The 20,021-nt window shown below is 41.5% G+C and overlaps 1 protein-coding gene across 1 annotated transcript in view; it reads right to left on the reverse strand.

Moving 5' to 3' along the window:
- The window catches only part of LOC106599211 (NACHT, LRR and PYD domains-containing protein 12-like), a 39,817-nt gene that overhangs the window by 5,574 nt on the left and 14,222 nt on the right, over nucleotides 1–20,021 (reverse strand). Inside the window, exons 3-10 of the mRNA XM_045716100.1 lie at nucleotides 19,219–19,335; nucleotides 17,532–17,621; nucleotides 14,778–14,830; nucleotides 12,275–12,288; nucleotides 10,263–11,228; nucleotides 9,817–9,968; nucleotides 6,177–6,348; nucleotides 1,391–1,539 (exon numbers count right to left, since the gene is read on the reverse strand). Of these exons, the coding sequence (XP_045572056.1) occupies nucleotides 1,391–1,539; nucleotides 6,177–6,348; nucleotides 9,817–9,968; nucleotides 10,263–11,228; nucleotides 12,275–12,288; nucleotides 14,778–14,830; nucleotides 17,532–17,621; nucleotides 19,219–19,335 (1,713 nt within the window). The remainder of the gene's footprint in view (nucleotides 1–1,390; nucleotides 1,540–6,176; nucleotides 6,349–9,816; nucleotides 9,969–10,262; nucleotides 11,229–12,274; nucleotides 12,289–14,777; nucleotides 14,831–17,531; nucleotides 17,622–19,218; nucleotides 19,336–20,021) is intronic.

Raw genomic sequence — 20,021 nt, forward strand, 5'->3', positions numbered from 1 at the left:
CATGGTAACCTCTCACCATTACCAATAACAGAGGCTACAACAGAACATGCTAACCTCTCACCATTACCAATAACAAAGGATACAACAAAACATGCTAACCTCTCACCATTACCAATAACAGAGGCTACAACAAAACATGCTAACCTCTCACCATTACCAATAACAGAGGATACAACAAAACATGGTAACCTCTCACCATTACCAATAACAGAGGCTACAACAGAACATGCTAACCTCTCACCATTACCAATAACAGAGGATACAACAAAACATGCTAACCTCTCACCATTACCAATAACAGAGGCTACAACAAAACATGCTAACCTCTCACCATTACCAATAACAGAGGCTACAAAAAAACATGCTAACCTCTCACCATTACCAATAACAGAGACTACAACAAAACATGCTAACATCTCACCATTACCAATAACAGAGACTACAACAAAACATGCTAACCTCTCACCATTACCAATAACAGAGGGGGTTTGATCTTTGTGCCTCCGTTTCTCATTTATCATCATTCACGATTCATTCATGGTTATTCATAATCATGGTAGTATCCACATGAATGTAGAAGTCACTGACAATAGAAGTGAAGTGACTCCAACATGACAGGACATTATTTACTATTCAGTTTCTATTAGGAAAAACATCATCCAAAACACAACCAAGACCAACTGCAAATGAATTCAACAAGTTAGTAGAATCACAAGCCTCACTGCAGGTGTCAGGAATCCCGCTTCCTGAGTCTGTTTCTGCCTGAGCTGACTGTTTTCTGTTTGGAGTCTAAGGGTGCGTTCAGAAACCTGTCTGGTTGCCAGGCGACGAAGTTAGGCGGGAGATCTAGTGATTACCCTACACCTGCATCTCATCAACCTTCTGCACACCTGGTCCTGATCATCACCTCTTCATAAGCCCTGAGCTGACATCCATTCCCTGCTGGATCGTTAGCAACGAACAGCCTCATGTTTCCTGAGCTAGTCTTGTTGTTTTGTTCTTGTTACTGGTTACTCCCCCCGTTTACTCTGTCTACAGTCATCCTCCCGGAACATTCAACTCCCTTGCCTGGCCGTCGGTGGATACAGTGACGTCATTGAATCCACCCATCTACTCTCATCAACTCACCTCCGCTGCTGCTCCGTCTCCTGGATCACTCAAATTACACATCAAGACTACCAATAAATACTCACCTTCATTTTACTCACCTTGTCCTGGTCTGCTTCTGGGTTCTGTCTTAGAGAAACGTGACAGCAGGCATGGAATATGGGACAACATGCTAAACTTATGACTACTTTAATACACTATAAGTAATATGTCCGAATAATTACGACTTTTTCAAATGGGAGAACTACATGCATAAAGTACTTTCATATCTGATAATACTGACCTCAGAGTCTCCAGTTTACAGTGGGGATTCCCCAGTACAGCAGAGAGCAGCTTCACTCCTGAATCCTTCAGGTCATTGTTACTCAGGTCCAGCTCTCTCAGGTGTGAGGGGTTTGAACTGAGAACTGAGGCCAACACTTTACAGGATGTCTTTCTGAGTTTACAGCCTGACAGCCTGCAAAGAGTCAAATCATATTAAAATCACACTGCTATTCTTTGGTGGTGAAAATAGTAGCAGTATAATTTTTCAACATATGAAACCTTCCATATCTATTCGTAAATTAATGTATCATTAAAAATGACAAATGATCAAAGTATTGCCTGCAGATAGAAACATGTATAGTACAAATATTTGAGTAGACTGACCAGACCAGTTTAAAAGCAGTATCAGTCAAAAGACAAACAGTGAGGTATCAGATTTAGATTGTATTGAGTATACAGTCCACACCATATCTATTTTGACAGTGAAGATAACATTTTAAATGACGCTCTAAACTCCAACATTTTGGATTTCAGATCAAATGTTTCATATGAGGTGACAGTATATAATGTCACCTTTTATTTGAGGATATTTTCATACATATCTGTTTCACCATTTAGAAAAATGAAAGCACTTTATGTATCTAGTCCCCCTATTTAAAGAAGTCATATGTTTTCTGACCAATTAACTCATAGTGTATTAAATTAATCAAATGATTAGTATTTGGTCCCATATTCTTTGACTGCAATGACTACATCAAGCCTGTGACTGCCATGATCGAGAAAGATCATGAATAATAATGAGTGAGAGAGTTACAGAGGATACAACAAAACATGCTAACCTCTCACCATTACCAATAACAGAGGCTACAACAAAACATGCTAACCTCTCACCATTACCAATAACAGAGGCTACAACAAAACATGCTAACCTCTCACCATTACCAATAACAGAGGCTTCAACAAAACATGCTAACCTCTCACCATTACCAATACAGAGGCTACAACAAAACATGCTAACCTCTCACCATTACCAATAACAGAGGCTACAACAAAACATGCTAACCTCTCACCATTACCAATAACAGAGGATACAACAGAACATGCTAACATCTCACCATTACCAATGACAGAGGGGGTATGATCTTTGTACCTCTGTAAATTTCTCATTCCTCATTATTCACGACTAATTCCTGATTATTCATAATCATGGTAGCATCCACATGAATGTAGAAGTGTTCAGAAAAATCTTCTATTCTTACTGACAATACAAGTGAAGTGACTCCAAAATGACAGGACATTATTCACCATTCAGTTTCTATTAGGAAAAATATAATCCTAAACACAACCAAGACAAACTGGAAATGAATTCAACAAGTTAGTAGAATCACACGCTTGATGTAATCACTGCAGGTATGGAATATTGGACCCAACACTAAACTTTTGACTAAATTAATTTGTCCAAATAATTAAGACTTCTTCAAATGGGAGAACTAAACTCAGCAAAAAAGAAACGTCCTCTCACTGTCATTTGCGTTTATTTTCATCAAACTTAACATGTGTAAATATTTGTATGAACATAACAAGATTCAACAACTGAGACATAAACTGAACAAGTTCCACAGACATGTGACTCACAGAAATGGAATAATGTGTCCCTGAACAAAGGGGGGTCAAAATCAAAAGTAACAGTCAGTATCTGGTGTGGCCACCAGCTGCATTAAGTACTGCAGTGCATCTCCTCCTCATGGACTGCACCAGATTTGCCAGTTCTTGATGTGAGATGTTACCCCACTCTTCCACCAAGGCACCTGCAAGTTCCTGGACATTTTGGGGGAATGGCCTTAGCCCTCACCCTCCGATCCAACAGGTCCCAGATGTGCTCAATGGGATTGAGATCCGGGCTCTTCGCTGGCCATGGCAGAACACTGACATTCCTGTCTTGCAGGAAATCACGCACAGAACAAGCTGTATGGCTGGTGGCATTGTCATGCTGGAGGGTCATGTCAGGATGAGCCTGCAGGAAGGGTACCACATGAGAGAGGAGGATGTCTTCCTGTAACGCACATCGTTGAGATTGCCTGCAATGACAACAAGCTCAGTCCGGTGATGCTGTAACACACTGCCCCAGACCATGACGGACCCTCCACCTCCAAATCGATCCCGCTCCAGAGTACAGGCCTCGGTGTAACGCTCATTTCTTCGACGATAAACGCGAATCCGACCATCACCCCTGGTGAGCCAAAACCTCGACTCGTCAGTGAAGAGCACTTTTTGCCAGTCCTGTCTGGTCCAGCGATGGTGGGTTTGTGCCCATAGGTGACGTTGTTGCCGGTGATGTCTGGTGAGGACCTGCCTTACAACAGGTCTACAAGCCCTCAGTCCAGTCTATCTCAGCCTGTTGCGGACAGTCTGAGGACTGATGGAGGGATTGTGCATTCCTGGTGTAACTCGGGCAGTTGTTGCCATCCTGTACCTGTCCCGCAGGTGTGATGTTCGGATGTACCGATCCTGCGCAGGTGTTGTTACACGTGACCCTGCCACTGTGAGGACGATCAGCTGTCCGTCCTGTCTCCCTGTAGCGCTGTCTAAGGCGTCTCATAGTACGAACATTGCAATTTATTGCCCTGGCCACATCTGCAGTCCTTGTGCCTCCTTGCAGCATGCCTAAGGCACGTTCACGCAGATGAGCAGGGACCCTGGGCATCTTTCTTTTGGTGTTTTTCAGAGTCAGTAGAAAGGCCTCTTTCGTGTCCTAAGATTTCATAACTGTGACCTTCATTGCCTACCATCTGTAAGCTGTTAGTGTCTTAACGACCGTTCCACAGGTGCATGTTCATTAATTGTTTATGGTTCATTGAACAAGCATGGGGAAACAGTGCTTAAACCCTTTACAATGAAGATCTGTGAAGTTATTTGGATTTTTACGAATTATCTTTGAAAGACAGGGTCCTGAAAAAGGGATGTTTCTTTTTTGTTGAGTTTAGATGCATAAAGTGCTTTCATATCTAAACGGTAAAAAATACAGTCTTGGCCAAAAGTTTTGAGAATGACACAAATATTAATTTTCACAAAGTCTGCTGCCTCAGTTTGTATGATGGCAATTTGCATATACTCCAGAATGTTATGAAGAGTGATCAGATAAATTGCAAATAATTGCCAAGTCCCTCTTTGCCATGCAAATGAACTGAATCCCCAAAAAACATTTCCACTGCATTTCAGCCCTGCCACAAAAGGACCAGCTGACATCATGTCAGTGATTCTCTCGGTAACACAGGTGTGAGTGTTGACGAGGACAAGGCTGGAGATCACTCTGTCATGCTGATTGTGTTTGCATAACAGACTGGAAGCTTCAAAAGGAGGGTGGTGCTTGGAATCATTGTTCTTCCTCTGTCAACATGGTTACCTGCAAGGAAACACGTGTCATCATCATTGCTTTGCACACAAAGGGCTTCACAGGCAAGGATATTGCTGCCAGTAAGATTGCACCTAAATCAACCATTTATCGGATCATCAAGAACTTCAAGGAGAGCGGTTCAATTGTTGTGAAGAAGGCTTCAGGGCGCCCAAGAAAGTCCAGCAAACGCCAGGACCGTCTCCTAAAGTTGATTCAGCTGCGGGATCGGGGCACCACCAGTACAGAGCTTGCTCAGGAATGGCAGCAGGCAGGTGTGAGTGCATCTGCACGCACAGTGAGGCGAAGACTTTCGGAGGATGGCCTGGTGTCAAGAAGGGCAGCAAAGAAGCAACTTCTCTCCAGGAAAAACATCAGGGACAGACTGATATTCTGCAAAAGGTACAGGGATTGGATTGCTGAGGACTGGGGTAAGTCATTTTTCTGATGAATCCCCTTTCTGATTGTTTGAGGCATCCGGAAAAAAGCTTGTCTGGAGAAGGCAAGGTGAGAGCTACCATCAGTCCTGTGTCATGCCAACAGTAAAGCATCCTGAGACCATTCATGTGTGGGGTTGCTTCTCAGCCAAGGGAGTGGGCTCACTCACAATTTTGCCTAAGAACACAGCCATGAATAAAGAATGGTACCAACACATCCTCCGAGAGCAACTTCTCCCAACCAGTCAGGAACAGTTTGGTGACGAACAATGCCTTTTCCAGCATGATGGAGCACCTTGCCATAAGGCAAAAGTGATAACTAAGTGGCTCTGGGAACAAAACATTGATATTTTGGGTCCATGGCCAGGAAACTCCCCAGACCTTAATCCCATTGAGAACTTGTGGTCAATCCTCAAGAGGCAGGTGGACAAACAAAAACCCACAAATTCCGACAAACTCCAAGCATTGATTATGCAAGAATGGGCTGCCATCAGTCAGGATGTGGCCCAGAGGTTAATTGACAGCATGCCAGGGCAGATTGCAGAGGTCTTGGAAAAGAATGGTCAGCACTGCAAATATTGACTCATTGCTTAAACTTCATATGATTGTCAATAAAAGCCTTTGACACTTATGAAATGCTTGTAATTATACTTCAGTATTCCATAGTAACATCTGACAAAAATATTTAAAGACACTGAAGCAGCAGACTTTGTGAAAATTAATATTTGTGTCATTCTCAAAACTTGTGGCCACGACTGTATATGTATGAACACCTTTAAACAAAAGGTGACGTTCTGTACTGTCACCTAATATCCAACATTCTATCTCAAATCCAAAATGCTGGAGCATAGCACCAAATGTAAAACTGTAAGCTTCACTGTCCAAACACATATGGTGTGGACTATGTGTGTCTGGTAAACACATGTGGATCTGGTGAACAGTTATCACTTGTTGACCAACTACAGGAATACTGACCTCAGAGTCTCCAGTTTACAGTGTGGATCCCCCAGTACAGCAGAGAGCAGCTCCACTCCTGAATCCTTCAGGTCATTGTTACTCAGGTCCAGCTCTCTCAGGTGTGACGGGTTTGACCTCAGAGCTGAGACCAGAGAATCACAGCCTTCCTCTGTGACTAGACAGCCTGACAGCCTGCAAAGAGTCAAATCATATTAAAATCACACTGCTATGCTTTGGTGGTGAAAATAGTGGCAGTATCATTTTTCAACATATTCAGATATCAGTGTCCTGAAACCTTTCATATCTATTCGTAAATGAATGTATCATCATTAAAAATGACAAATTATCAAAGTTTTGCCTGCAGATAGAAACATGTATAATACAAATATTTGAGTAGACTGACCAGACCAGTTTAAAAGCAGTATCAGTCAAAAGACAGACAGTGAGGTATCAGATTTAGATTGTATTGAGTATACAGTCCACACCATATCTATTTTGACAGTGAAGATAACATTTTAAATGTGGCTCTAAACTCCAACATTTTGGATTTCAGATCAAATGTTTCATATGAGGTGACAGTATATAATGTCACCTTTTATTTGAGGGTATTTTAATACATACAGTTGAAGTCAGAAGTTTACATATACCTTAGCAAAATGCATTTAAACTCAATTTTTACAATTCCTGACATTTAATCCTAGTAAAAGTCCCCTGTCTTAGGTCAGTTAGGATCACCACTTTATTTTAAGAATGTGAAATGTCAGAATAATAGTAGAGAAAATGATTTATTTCAGCTTTTATTTCTTTCATCACATTCCCAGTGGGTCAGAAGTTTACATACACTCAATTAGTATTTGGTAGCATTGCCTTTAAATGGTTTAACTTGGGTTAAACGTTTCGGGTAGCCTTCCACAAGCTTCCCACAATAAGTTGGGTGAATTTTGGCCCATTTCTCCTGACAGAGCTGGTGTAACTGAGTCAGGTTTGTAGGCCTCTTGCTCGCACACGCTTTTTCAGTTCTGCCCACAAATTTTCTATGGGATTGAGGTCAAGGTTTTGTGATGGCCACTCCAATACCTTGACTTTGTTGTCCTTAATCCATTTTGCCACAACTTTGGAAGTATGCTTGGGGTCATTGTCCATTTGGAAGACCCCTTTGTGACCAAGCTATAACTTCCTGACTGATGTCTTGAGATGTTGCTTCAATATATCCACGTAATTTTCTGCCCTCATGATGCCATCTATTTTGTGAAGTGCACCAGTCCCTCCTGCAGCAAAACACCCCCACAACATGATGCTGCCACCCCGGGCTTCACGGTTGGGATGGTGTTCTTTGGCTTGCAAGCCTCCCCTTTTTCCTCCAAACATAACGATGTTCATTATGGCCAAACAGTTCTTGTATTGTTTCATCTGACCAGAGGACATTTCTCCAAAAAGTACGATCTTTGTCCCCATGTGCAGTTGCAAACCGTAGTCTGGCGTTTTTTATGGTGGTTTGGGAGCAGTGGCTTCTTCCTTGCTGAGCAACCTTTCAGATTATGTCGATATAGGACTCATTTTACTGTGGATATAGATACTTTTGTACCTGTTTCCTCCAACATCTTCACAAGGTCCTTTGCTGTTGTTCTGGGATTGATTTGCACCAAAGTAAGTTAATCTCTAGGAGACAGAACGCGTCTCCTTCCTGAGCGGAATGGCGGCTGTGTGGTCCCATGGTGTTTAGACTTGCGTACTATTGTTTGAACAGATGAACGTGTTACCTTCAGGCGTTTGGAAATTGTTCCCAAGGATGAACCATACTTGTGGAGGTCTACAATTTTTTTCTGAGATCTTGGCTGATTTCTTTTCATTTTCCCATGATGTCAGGCAAAGAGGCACTGAGTTTGAAGGTAGGCCTTGAAATACATCCAAATGATGTCAATTAGCCTACCAGATGCTTCTAAAGCCATAACATGATTTTCTGGAATTTTCCAAGCTGTTTAAAGGCACAGTCAACTTAGTGCATGTAAACTTCTGACCCACTGGAATTGTGATACAGTGAATTATAAGTGAAATAATCTGACTGTAAACAATTGTTTCAAAAATTACTTGTGTCATGCACAAAGTAGATGTCCTAACCGACTTGCCAAAACTATATAGTTTGTTAACAAGAAATTTGTGGAGAGGTTCAAAACACGTTTTAATGACTCCAACCTAAGTGTATGTACACATCCGACTTCAACTGTATGTGATTGACGATTAAAAATTCAATTCTCATGATGCCATGATTAAGAACAATCATGAATAAATCATGAATCAGAATGAGTGAGAAAGTTACAGAGGCCACAACAGAACATGCTAACCTCCCACCATTACCAATAACAGAGGATACAACAGAACATGCTAACCTCTCACCATTAACAATAACAGAGGCTACAACAAAACATGCTAACCTCCCACCATTACCAATAACAGAGGATACAACAAAACATACTAACCTCTCACCATTACCAATAACAGAGGCTACAACAAAACATGCTAACCTCTCACCATTACCAATAACAGAGAATACAACAAAACATGCTAACCTCTCACCATTACCAATAACAGAGGCTACAACAAAACATGCTAACCTCTCACCATTACCAATAACAGAGGATACAACAAAACATGCTAACCTCTCACCATTACCAATAACAGAGGCTACAACAAAACATGCTAACCTCTCACCATTACCAATAACAGAGGATACAACAAAACATGCTAACCTCTCACCATTACCAATAACAGAGGCTACAACAAAACATGCTAACCTCTCACCATTACCAATTACAGAGGCTACAACAAAACATGCTAACCTCTCACCATTACCAATAACAGAGGCTACAACAAAACATGCTAACCTCTCACCATTACCAATAACAGAGGCTACAACAAAACATGCTAACCGCTCACCATTACCAATAACAGAGGCTACAACAAAACATGCTAACCTCTCACCATTACCAATAACAGAGGCTACAACAAAACATGCTAACCTCTCACCATTACCAATAACAGAGGATACAACAAAACATACTAACCTCTCACCATTACCAATAACAGAGGGGGTTTGATCCTTGTGCCTCTGTAACTTTCTCATTCATCATCATTCTCGATTCATTCTTATTCTTACTGACAATACAAGTGAAGTGACTCCAAAATGACAGGACATTATTCACCAATCAGTTTCTATTAGGAAAAACATAATCCAAAACACAACCAAGACAAACTGCAAAATGAATTCAACAAGTTAGTAGAATCACAGGCTTGATGTAATCACTGCAGGCATGGAACATGGGACTAAATACTAAACTTATGACAACTTTAAAACAATATAAGCAAATTTGTCCGAATATGTACAACTTTTTCAAATGGGAGAACTAAATACATAAAGTGCTTTCCTTTCGTAACAGTAACACAGCTATGTATGAAAATACCCTCAAATAAAAGGTGACATTCTGTACTGTCACCTGATATGAAAAATTCTATCTCAAATCCAAAATGCTGGAGCATAGCACCACATTTAAAACTATAAGCTTCACTGTCCAAACACATATGGTGTGGACTATGTGTTTCTGGTAAACACATGTGGATCTGGTGAACAGTTATCACTTTTTGACTACCTACAGGAATACTGACCTCAGAGTCTCCAGTTTACAGTGGAGATTCCCCAGTCCAGCAGAGAGCAGCTTCACTCCTGAATCCTTCAGGTCATTGTTACTCAGGTCCAGCTCTCTCAGGTGTGAGGGGTTTGACCTCAGAGCTGAGACCAGAGAAGCACAGCCTTTCTTTGTGACTCCACAGCCTGACAGCCTGACAAAGAGATCATCATGACTTCACAAACATACTGTTAATTTAATGAGTAGTGTAGAAGGACAACGGTAGATGCATTTGGTTTATTCTCTCAAACAACATATAGATTTGTATGGTCATAATGTTATACTAATGTGAAAATCAATGCATTTATTCAATATGTTATTCAATATAATATTATATACATATTACACTACATATTTTTCTCTAAACTGAATATTGCTTCCTGATGATTAGTTCTTGTATGTCATTTTATGTACTCACAGAGCAGCTCTGGAGGCTTTGACCACTGGCAGCAGCCTCAGAAGACCTTTCTCTGATCTGGAGAATTTCTTCAGGTCAAACACATCCAGCTCCTTTTCTGAAGTCAGCAATACAAAGGCCAGAGCTGACCACTGTGCAGGTGACAGGTTGGGTTTTGAGAGACTTCCTGAGCTCAGGTAGCTTTGGATCTCCTCCACTAGAGAATGGTCATTCAGTTCATTCAGACAGTGGAACAGATTGATGCACCTCTCTGGAGAGGGATTCTCCCTGATCTTCTCCTTGATGTGCTTGACTGTTTCTTCATGGCTCTTTGAGCTGCTTCTTCTCTTTGTCAGTAGACCTCGTAAGTGCTTCTGATTGGACTCCAATGAGAGGCCCAGAACGAAGCGGAGGAACAGGTCCAGGTTTCCCATCTCACTTTGTAAGGCTTTATCCACAGCACTCTTGTAGAAAGTAACTTCAGACTTGTATTTTGTTTGCAGTTCATCCATTAGATTCTCATTGTTGTTGATGAATGAGAGGAACACATACACAGCAGCCAGAAACTCCTGAATGCTCAGATGAACGAAGCAGTACACCTTGTCCTGGTACAGCACACATTCCTCTTTAAAGAGCTGTGTGCACAATCCTGAGTACACTGAGGCTTCATTGACATCAATGCCAGCCTCTTTCAGGTCTTTTTCATAGAAAATCAGATTGCCCTTCACTAGCTGTTGAAAAGCCAGTTTTCCCAGTGACAGAATGCTCTCGTTATTCAAGTGTGGATCTGTCTCTTCTTTCCCAAGATACTTTTCATTCTTCTGGTTGGTATGAAACACCACAAGGTGTGTGTACATCTCAGTCAGAGTCTTGGGCATCTCTTCTCTATTATGTTTCAGCATGTGTTCGAGGACTGTTGCAGAAATCCAACAGAAGACTGGAATGTGGCACATGATGTGGAGGCTCCTTGATGTCTTTATGTGTGAGATGATTCTGCTGGCCAGGTCCTCATCACTGAATCTCTTCCTGAAGTACTCCTCCTTCTGTGGGTCATTGAACCCTCGTACCTCTGTCACCTGGTCAACACACCCTGAAGGGATCTTATTGGCTGCTGCAGGTCGGGTAGTTATCCAGAGGAGAGCAGAGGGAAGCAGATTTCCCTTGATGAGATTTGTCAGCAGAACATCCACTGAGGTTGACTTTGTGACGTCCCAACAGATCTTGTTCTTCTGGAAGTCTAGGGGCAGTCGGCACTCATCCAGACCATCAAAGATGAACAGAACTTTGTACTTGTTGTAGATGGAGATTCCTGATTGTTTGGTTTCCATTGAGAAGTGATTGACAAGTTCAATCAAAGTGTGTTTTTCCCCTTTCATCAAATTCAGCTCCCGAAAAGGGAATGAAAACACAAATTGAACATCCTGATTTGCTTTTCCTTCAGCCCAGTCCAGAATGAACTTCTGCACAGAGACTGTTTTTCCAATGCCAGCGACTCCCTTTGTCAGCACAGTTCTGATACGTTTGTCTTGTCCGGTTAAGGGTTTGAAGATGTCGTTACATTTGATTGCAGTCTCTGGTCTTGCTTGTTTCCTGGTTGTTGTCTCAATCTGTCTCAGTTCATGTTCATTATTGACCTGTCCTGTTCCACCCTCTGTGATGTAGAGCTCTGTGTAGATCTTATTGAGAAGTGTTGGGTTTCCTTGTTTAGCGATCCCCTCAAATACACATTGAAACTTCTTCTTTAGATTAGATTTGAGTTCACGTTGGCAAATCACAGCAAGCTCATCTGAATGAAGAAATAGCACAGAGGATATTAATATTACGTCTGTTTTAATGCCTACAGTATTGTAGGACTGTTATAACATTTTAAATTATAATCATTTATTCTCTTAACTGAATGTATTGTCATGACGTTGCCCTCACTCTGGGAACAGGGAGCACAGTTGACCCCCTCCGCCTTGCACCATCCCCCCTACCTACCTCTCCCTACCCAGGCCCTGTCAAGGCGGTCGTAAATTCCAAAGGAAATGTCCTGCCTAACAGGCCCAGTTGAGACTGAGAGGGGTTTCATAGAGAGACAAGGAAATTCTTCCAACTCACAGAATTGGGGAACCAAACGACATTTATGTTCTGGAGAAGGTATAAAAGATCGGTGAAGAATCCAGCTACGAACTGGTCCGCTTGGTACAATTGTGTGATACTCAGAAGAGACCACAGTATTACCATAAAACTGTTTATATAATAGCCTCAGCTATGGGACTTGCATCTAAATGGTTGTATAAAATGTATTAACCTCTCTAGGCTAGGCGGGACGAATTCGTCCCACCTACGTAACAGCGACTGCTATCCTGTGGCGCGATTTTCAAAACCTTAAAAATCCTATTACTTCAATTTCTCAAACATATGACTATTTTACAGCCATTTAAAGACAAGACTCGTTAATCTAACCACACTGTCCGATTTCAAAAAGGCTTTACAACGAAAGCAAAATATTAGATTATGTCAGCAGAGTACCAAGCCAGAAATAATCAGACACCCATTTTTCAAGCCAGCATATAATGTCACCAAAACCCAGAAGACAGCTAAATGCAGCACTCACCTTTGATGATCTTCATCAGATGACAACCCTAGGACATTATGTTATACAATACATGCATGTTTTGTTCAATCAAGTTCATATTTATATCAAAAACCAGCTTTTACATTAGCATGTGACGTTCAGAACTAGCATACCCCCGCAAACTTCCGGGGAATTCGCTAATATTTTACTAAATTACTCACGATAAACGTTCACAAAAAGCATAACAATTATTTTAAGAATTATAGATACAGACCTCCTCTATGCACTCGATATGTCCGATTTTAAAATAGCTTTTTGGTGAAAGCACATTTTGCAATATTCTAAGTACATAGCCCAGGCATCACGGGCTCGCTATTTAGACACCCGGCAAGTTTAGCACTCACCATAATCATATTTACTATTATAAAAATGTCATTACCTTTTGTTGTCTTCGTCAGAATACACAGCCAGGACTGCTACTTCAATAACAAATGTTGGTTTGGTCCAAAATAATCCATCGTTATATCCGAATAGCGGCGTTTTGTTCGTGCATTCCAGACACTATCCGAAATAGTAAAGAAGTGTCACGCGCTTGGCGCAATTCGTGACAATAAAATTCTAAGTATTCCATTACCGTACTTCGAAGCATGTCAACCGCTGTTTAAAATCAATTTTTACGACACTTTTCTCGTAGAAAAGCGATAATATTCCGACAGGGAATCTCCTTTTCGGCAAACAGAGGAAAAAAATCCCAAAGGCGGGGGCGGTCGGGGTCACGCGCATAAGCTAGTGTCTCTTGATGGGCCACTTGAGAAAGGCGATAATGTGTTTCAGCCTGGGGCTGGAATGACGACATTCTGTTTTTTCCCGGGCTCTGAGCGCCTATGGACGACGTGGGAAGTGTCACGTTAGAGCAGAGATCCTTAGTAAATGATAGAGATGGAAAAGAAGTTCAACAAATGGTCAGACAGGCCACTTCCTGTAAAGGAATCTCTCAGGTTTTGACCTGCCATTTGAGTTCTGTTATACTCACAGACACCATTCAAACAGTTTTAGAAAATTTAGGGTGTTTTCTATCCATATGTAATAAGTATATCCATATTCTAGTTACTGGGTAGGAGTGGTAACCAGATTAAATCGGGTATGTTTTTTATCCAGCCGTGTCAATGCTGCAAGCGTCCCACCTAGCCCATAGAGGTTAAACGATTAATCAGTTTAATCGCGTGATAATAATTACAGGGAGTTATTTGATAAACAAGTTTAATGGTGCCCAAAGACACAACAGTATAAATGTGTATATGTTTTCATAATGCATTACAGACTGGTGTGACTGATTACATTATTATTGGTATTATTGATGGTATTATTAATGTTCTCTCTCTCTCTCTCTCTCTCTCTCTCTCTCTCTCTCTCTCTCTGTCTCTCTCTCTAAATTAATCCACACAACACATCCCTTCTGCTACTTGATGAGGTCACTAGGTGTTGTGTTAAGGCTGCTACAATATCATTGAGTTACACAGCTACTTTAGCTGTACTTTAGCCACAGCTTTTAAATGTTATAAAACAGCATTCAACATGAGTAAAACAGCTCTTACTTTTCTCCAGTGTGTCAGCAAGCTCTTTCTGGTTCATTTTCCTCAGGACGTGCAGTGTGATCTTCAGAGCCCCCTCTCTGGCACTGCTCTCCTGCTTCTCATCTTCAGCATCCACCACTTCCTCATCCTGCTTCTGACTCTCAAAGCCTTGTGGGAGTTCTGGACTAAGATTCCTCTTGAACATTTTCAGCTCGTTCTTCACAAATGTAATAATTTTCTCTTCAAGCAACTGAAATAATAAAGTAAATAAGTTAAGCAAGAGAAGAAATGCTTTCTCATCAACACAATAATGAATGATTGACAGATCAACTTTACTTGAGGAAAACAAAAACAAATGTTCATAACAGGACCACATACACTGAATATAGAGTCCAGGTCTGTTTGATGACTCTGGGAAGACTGACCACTGAGAATCTCTGACTCTGATCTCTCCTGTTGGTTTCTGTGGACAAAACATGAGATTACAGTACACACACACACACACACACACACACACACACACACACACACACACACACACACACACACACACACACACACACACACACACACACACACACACACACACACACACACACACACACACACACACACACACACACACACGGAGGGAACGTTGTGTTTGTTTCATATTGTTTTAGGACTATGAAAATGGACTAAAGGATTAGCCTATGGATTATGAAAACAACCAAAAGAAATGTGAAAATGGGAGAGGAGAAATGACTAGAGACAGTGTTGTTTAACCTGTTGGGGATAGGGGGCAGTATTTGCACGGCTGGATAAAAAACGTACCCGATTTAATCTGGTGACTACACCTGCCCAGTAACTAGAATATGCATATAATTATTGGCTTTGGATAGAAAACACCCTAAAGTTTCTAAAACTCTTTGAATGGTGTCTGTGAGTATAACAGAACTCCTATGGCAGGCCAAAACCTGAGAAGATTTCAAGCAGGAAGTGGCCTGTCTGAGAAGTAGTGTTTCATCTTGGCTCTTTTTATTGAAGACTCAGGATCTGTGCAATAACATGACACTTCCTACGTCTTCCATAGGGTCTCAGAGCCCGGGAAAACGTTGAACGATATCGAGGCAGGCTCTGGCTGAAACACTTTATCGCTTTTGGCAAGTGGCCACTCAGAGTACTATGGGCTTAGGCGCGTGCCCGCTTCGACCGAATGGTTTCTTTTCCTTTGTCTGTTTATCTAAACGCAGATTCCCGGTTGGAATATTATCGCTTTTTTATGAGAAAAATGGCATAAAAATTGATTTTTAACAGCGGTTGACATGCTTCGAAGTACGGTAATGGAATATTTAGAATTCTTTTGTCACGAATTGCGCCATGCTCGTAACCCTGATTTAGCATTTAGGATAGTGTCTAGAACACACGAACAAAACGCCGCTGTTTGGATATAACGATGGATTATTTTGGACCAAACCAACATTTGTTATTGAAGTAGAAGTCCTGGGAGTGCATTCTGACGAAGACAACAAAGGTAAGAACATTTTTCTTATAGTAAATCTGACTTTGATGAGTGCTAAACCTGCTGGGTGTCTAAATAGCTAGCCCCGTGATGCCGGGCTATCTACTGAGAATATTGCAAAATGTGCTTTCACCGAAAAGCTATTTTAAAATCGGACATATCGAGTGCATAGAGGAGTTCTGTATCTATAATTCTTAAAATAATTGTTATGCTTTTTGTGAACGTTTATCGTGAGTAATTTAGTAAATTCACCGGCAGTGTTCGGTGGGAATGCTAGTCACATGCTAGTCACATGCTAATGTAAAAAGCTGGTTTTTGATATAAATATGAACTTGATTGAACAAAACATGCATGTATTGTATAACATAATGTCCTAGGGTTGTCATCTGATGAAGATCATCAAAGGTTAGTGCTGCATTTAGCTGTGGTTTGGGTTTATGTGACATTATATGCTAGCTTGAAAAATGGGTGTCTGATTATTTCTGGCTGGGTACTCTGCTGACATAATCTAATGTTTTGTTTTCGTTGTAAAGCCTTTTTGAAATCGGACAGTGTGGTTAGATTAACGAGAGTCTTATCTTTAAAATGGTGTAAAATAGTCATATTTTTTAAAAATTGAAGTAATAGCATATCTAACCTGTTATGGCATGTCAAGCTGGGAGGAAGATGTTCAGATGTTCAGTCTCCCCTGTCCTCAGCTTTTCCCCACCAAACAAGGGAACAGGAAGCCATTTATAACCCCCCACCCTAGCCTGGAGTTGACCAATCAGAATCCCCTGTCCTCAGCTTTTCCCCACCAAACAAAGGAACAGGATGCCATTTATAACCCCCCACCATAGCCTGGGGTTGACCAATCAGAAGTCCTTGCAGGACAACTTGGCCAATGGCCAATTAACAAGTATCCTGCTCTCGACTCAATGTACAGACCAATACCAACGTGGCCCACGTAGCACACGTCGCTCTGAGTTCAGGAGTGACATTCCACAGATTGTAACAGATGTTGAACTGAAACCCAACTCCTATTTACAATTCCCTATTGACCATTAGTACTCCAGTCCTCTCGTCCTCTCAAACTCTGCATTGTGTATTTATCTATAAAATATTCTTACATTAAGGAAAGATTTTAATGTAGAAAACTGATCTGAGAGCAGCGCTCCCTTTCTTTCCATCCTATCAGTATTGATACATGCTCCACCGGATGTGATACCTTGTAGTGCTGCTGATCCAGTTTCTACTGGTCTGACTGAGGATATGAACTCTGACCTGTCCACCAGACATGATACCTTGTAGTGCTGCTGATCCAGTTTCTACTGGTCTGACTGAGGATATGAACTCTGACCTGTCCACCAGACGTGATACCTTGTAGTGCTGCTGATCCAGTTTCTACTGGTCTGACTGAGGATATGAACTCTGACCTGTCCACCAGACGTGATACCTTGTAGTGCTGCTGATCCAGTTTCTGCTGGTCTGACTGAGGATATGAACTCTGACCTGTCCACCAGACGTGATACCTTGTAGTGCTGCTGATCCAGTTTCTGCTGGTCTGACTGAGGATATGAACTCTGACCTGTCCACCAGACGTGATACCTTGTAGTGCTGCTGATCCAGTTTCTACTGGTCTGACTGAGGATATGAACTCTGACCTGTCCACCAGACATGATACCTTGTTGTGCTGCTGATCCAGTTTCTGCTGGTTTGCCTGCGGATATGGAGCTCTGCCCTGTTCACCAGACTTGCTACGTTGACCTTATACCTTGTAAATAAAAAAAAGGAAATAGTAACACAAAATAACAATAATTACGCTATAAGGATTACCAGTACTGAGTCAATGTGCAGGGGTACCAGGTAGTTGAGGTAATAATGAGACTATAAGGAGTACCAGTACTGAGTCAATGTGCAGGGGTACCAGGTAGTTGAGGTAATAATGAGGCTATAAGGAGTACCAGTACTGAGTCAATGTGCAGGGGTTCCAGGTAGTTGAGGTAATAATGAGACTATAAGGACTACCAGTACTGAGTCAATGTGCAGGGGTACCAGGTAGTTGAGGTAATAATGAGACTATAAGGAGTACCAGTACTGAGTCAATGTGCAGGGGTACCAGGTAGTTGAGGTAATAATGAGACTATAAGGAGTACCAGTACTGAGTCAATGTGCAGGGGTACCAGGTAGTTGAGGTAATAATGAGACTATAAGGAGTACCAGTACTGAGTCAATGTGCAGGGGTACCAGGTAGTTGAGGTAATAATGAGACTATAAGGAGTACCAGTACTGAGTCAATGTGCGGGGTACCAGGTAGTTGAGGTAATAATGAGACTATAAGGAGTACCAGTACTGAGTCAATGTGCAGGGGTACCAGGTAGTTGAGGTAATAATGAGACTATAAGGAGTACCAGTACTGAGTCAATGTGCAGGGGTACCAGGTAGTTGAGGTAATAATGAGACTATAAGGAGTACCAGTACTGAGCCAATGTGCAGGGGTACCAGGTAGTTGAGGTAATAATGAGACTATAAGGAGTACCAGTACTGAGTCAATGTGCAGGGGTACCAGGTAGTTGAGGTAATAATGAGACTATAAGGAGTACCAGTACTGAGTCAATGTGCAGGGGTACCAGGTAGTTGAGGTAATAATGAGACTATAAGGAGTACCAGTACTGAGTCAATGTGCAGGGGTACCAGGTAGTTGAGGTAATAATGAGGCTATACGGAGTACCAGTACTGAGTCAATGTGCGGGGTACCAGGTAGTTGAGGTAATAATGAGGCTATACGGAGTACCAGTACTGAGTCAATGTCCAGGGGTACCAGGTAGTTGAGGTAATAATGAGGCTATAAGGAGTACCAGTACTGAGTCAATGTGCAGGAGTACCAGGTAGTTGAGGTAATAATGAGACTATAAGGAGTACCAGTACTGAGTCAATGTGCAGGGGTACCAGGTAGTTGAGATAATAATGAGACTATAAGGAGTACCAGTACTGAGTCAATGTGCAGGGGTACCAGGTAGTTGAGGAAAGTTGAGGTAATATGTACATGTAGGTAAGGATAAAAGTGATTAGGCAATCAGGATAGAGATTACATCTCCTCATCCAGGGAGAGCACACACACACACACACACACACACACACACACACACACACACACACACACACACACACACACACACACACACACACACACACACACACAGGGAGGGAACGTTGTGTTTGTTTAATATTGTTTTAGGACTATGAAAATGGAAAAATAATTAGCCTATGGATTATGAAAGCAACCAAAATAAATGTGAAAATGGGAGAGGAGAAATGACTACAGACAGTGTTGTTAAACTCACTGACCATGACCCATGAGTTCTTCTTACCTTTGTTCAGTAGAAAAGTCTCCCTCTCTAAAGTTTAGAGGTTGACCCATAGACCAGTCACTCTTCATGGACACACAGCTGGGAACAGGGGAGGCTGGTCTCTCCTGCTTGATTGGTCTTCAACACAACAGAGACAAACATTACATTTCTCATCTACTCTGATCTCAGATGGGGAAACATAAGAAGAGTTTCATTACTAAACGCTATATATCACTTTCAGAAACGTTCATGTATTAGCTTTTAGGGTAGGGGGCAGAATTTAGAAGTTTCGATGACAAACGTGCCCAAAGTAAATGCCTGTTACTCAGGCCCAGAAGCTAGGATATGCATATGCATGGTAGTATTGGATAAAAAACACTCTGACATTTCTAAAACTGTTTAACTTCTATGGGCTACATGGGGCGCTAGCGCAAAAATCTAATAATTTCAATTTCTCAAATACATGACTATTTTACACCATTTTAAAGATACACTTCTCCTTGATGTAACCACATTGTCCGATTTCAAAAAGGCTTTACAGCGAAAGCAAAAGATTAGATTATGTTAGGAGAGTACGTAGACAAAAATAATCACACAGCCATTTTCCAAGCAAGGACATGTGTCAATAAAACCCAAAACACAGCTAAATGAAGCACTTACCTTTGACGATCTTCACCAGATGACACTCCTAGGACATTATGTTACACAATACATGAATGTTTTGTTCGATAAAGTTCATATTTATATCCAAAAACAGCATTTTACATTGGCGCGTGATGTTCAGAAAATGTATTCCCACCAAAACCATCGGTGAATGTGCACAT

This window comes from Salmo salar, chromosome ssa03, assembly GCF_905237065.1.
Source record: "Salmo salar chromosome ssa03, Ssal_v3.1, whole genome shotgun sequence".
Taxonomy (NCBI): Eukaryota; Metazoa; Chordata; class Actinopteri; order Salmoniformes; family Salmonidae; genus Salmo; species Salmo salar.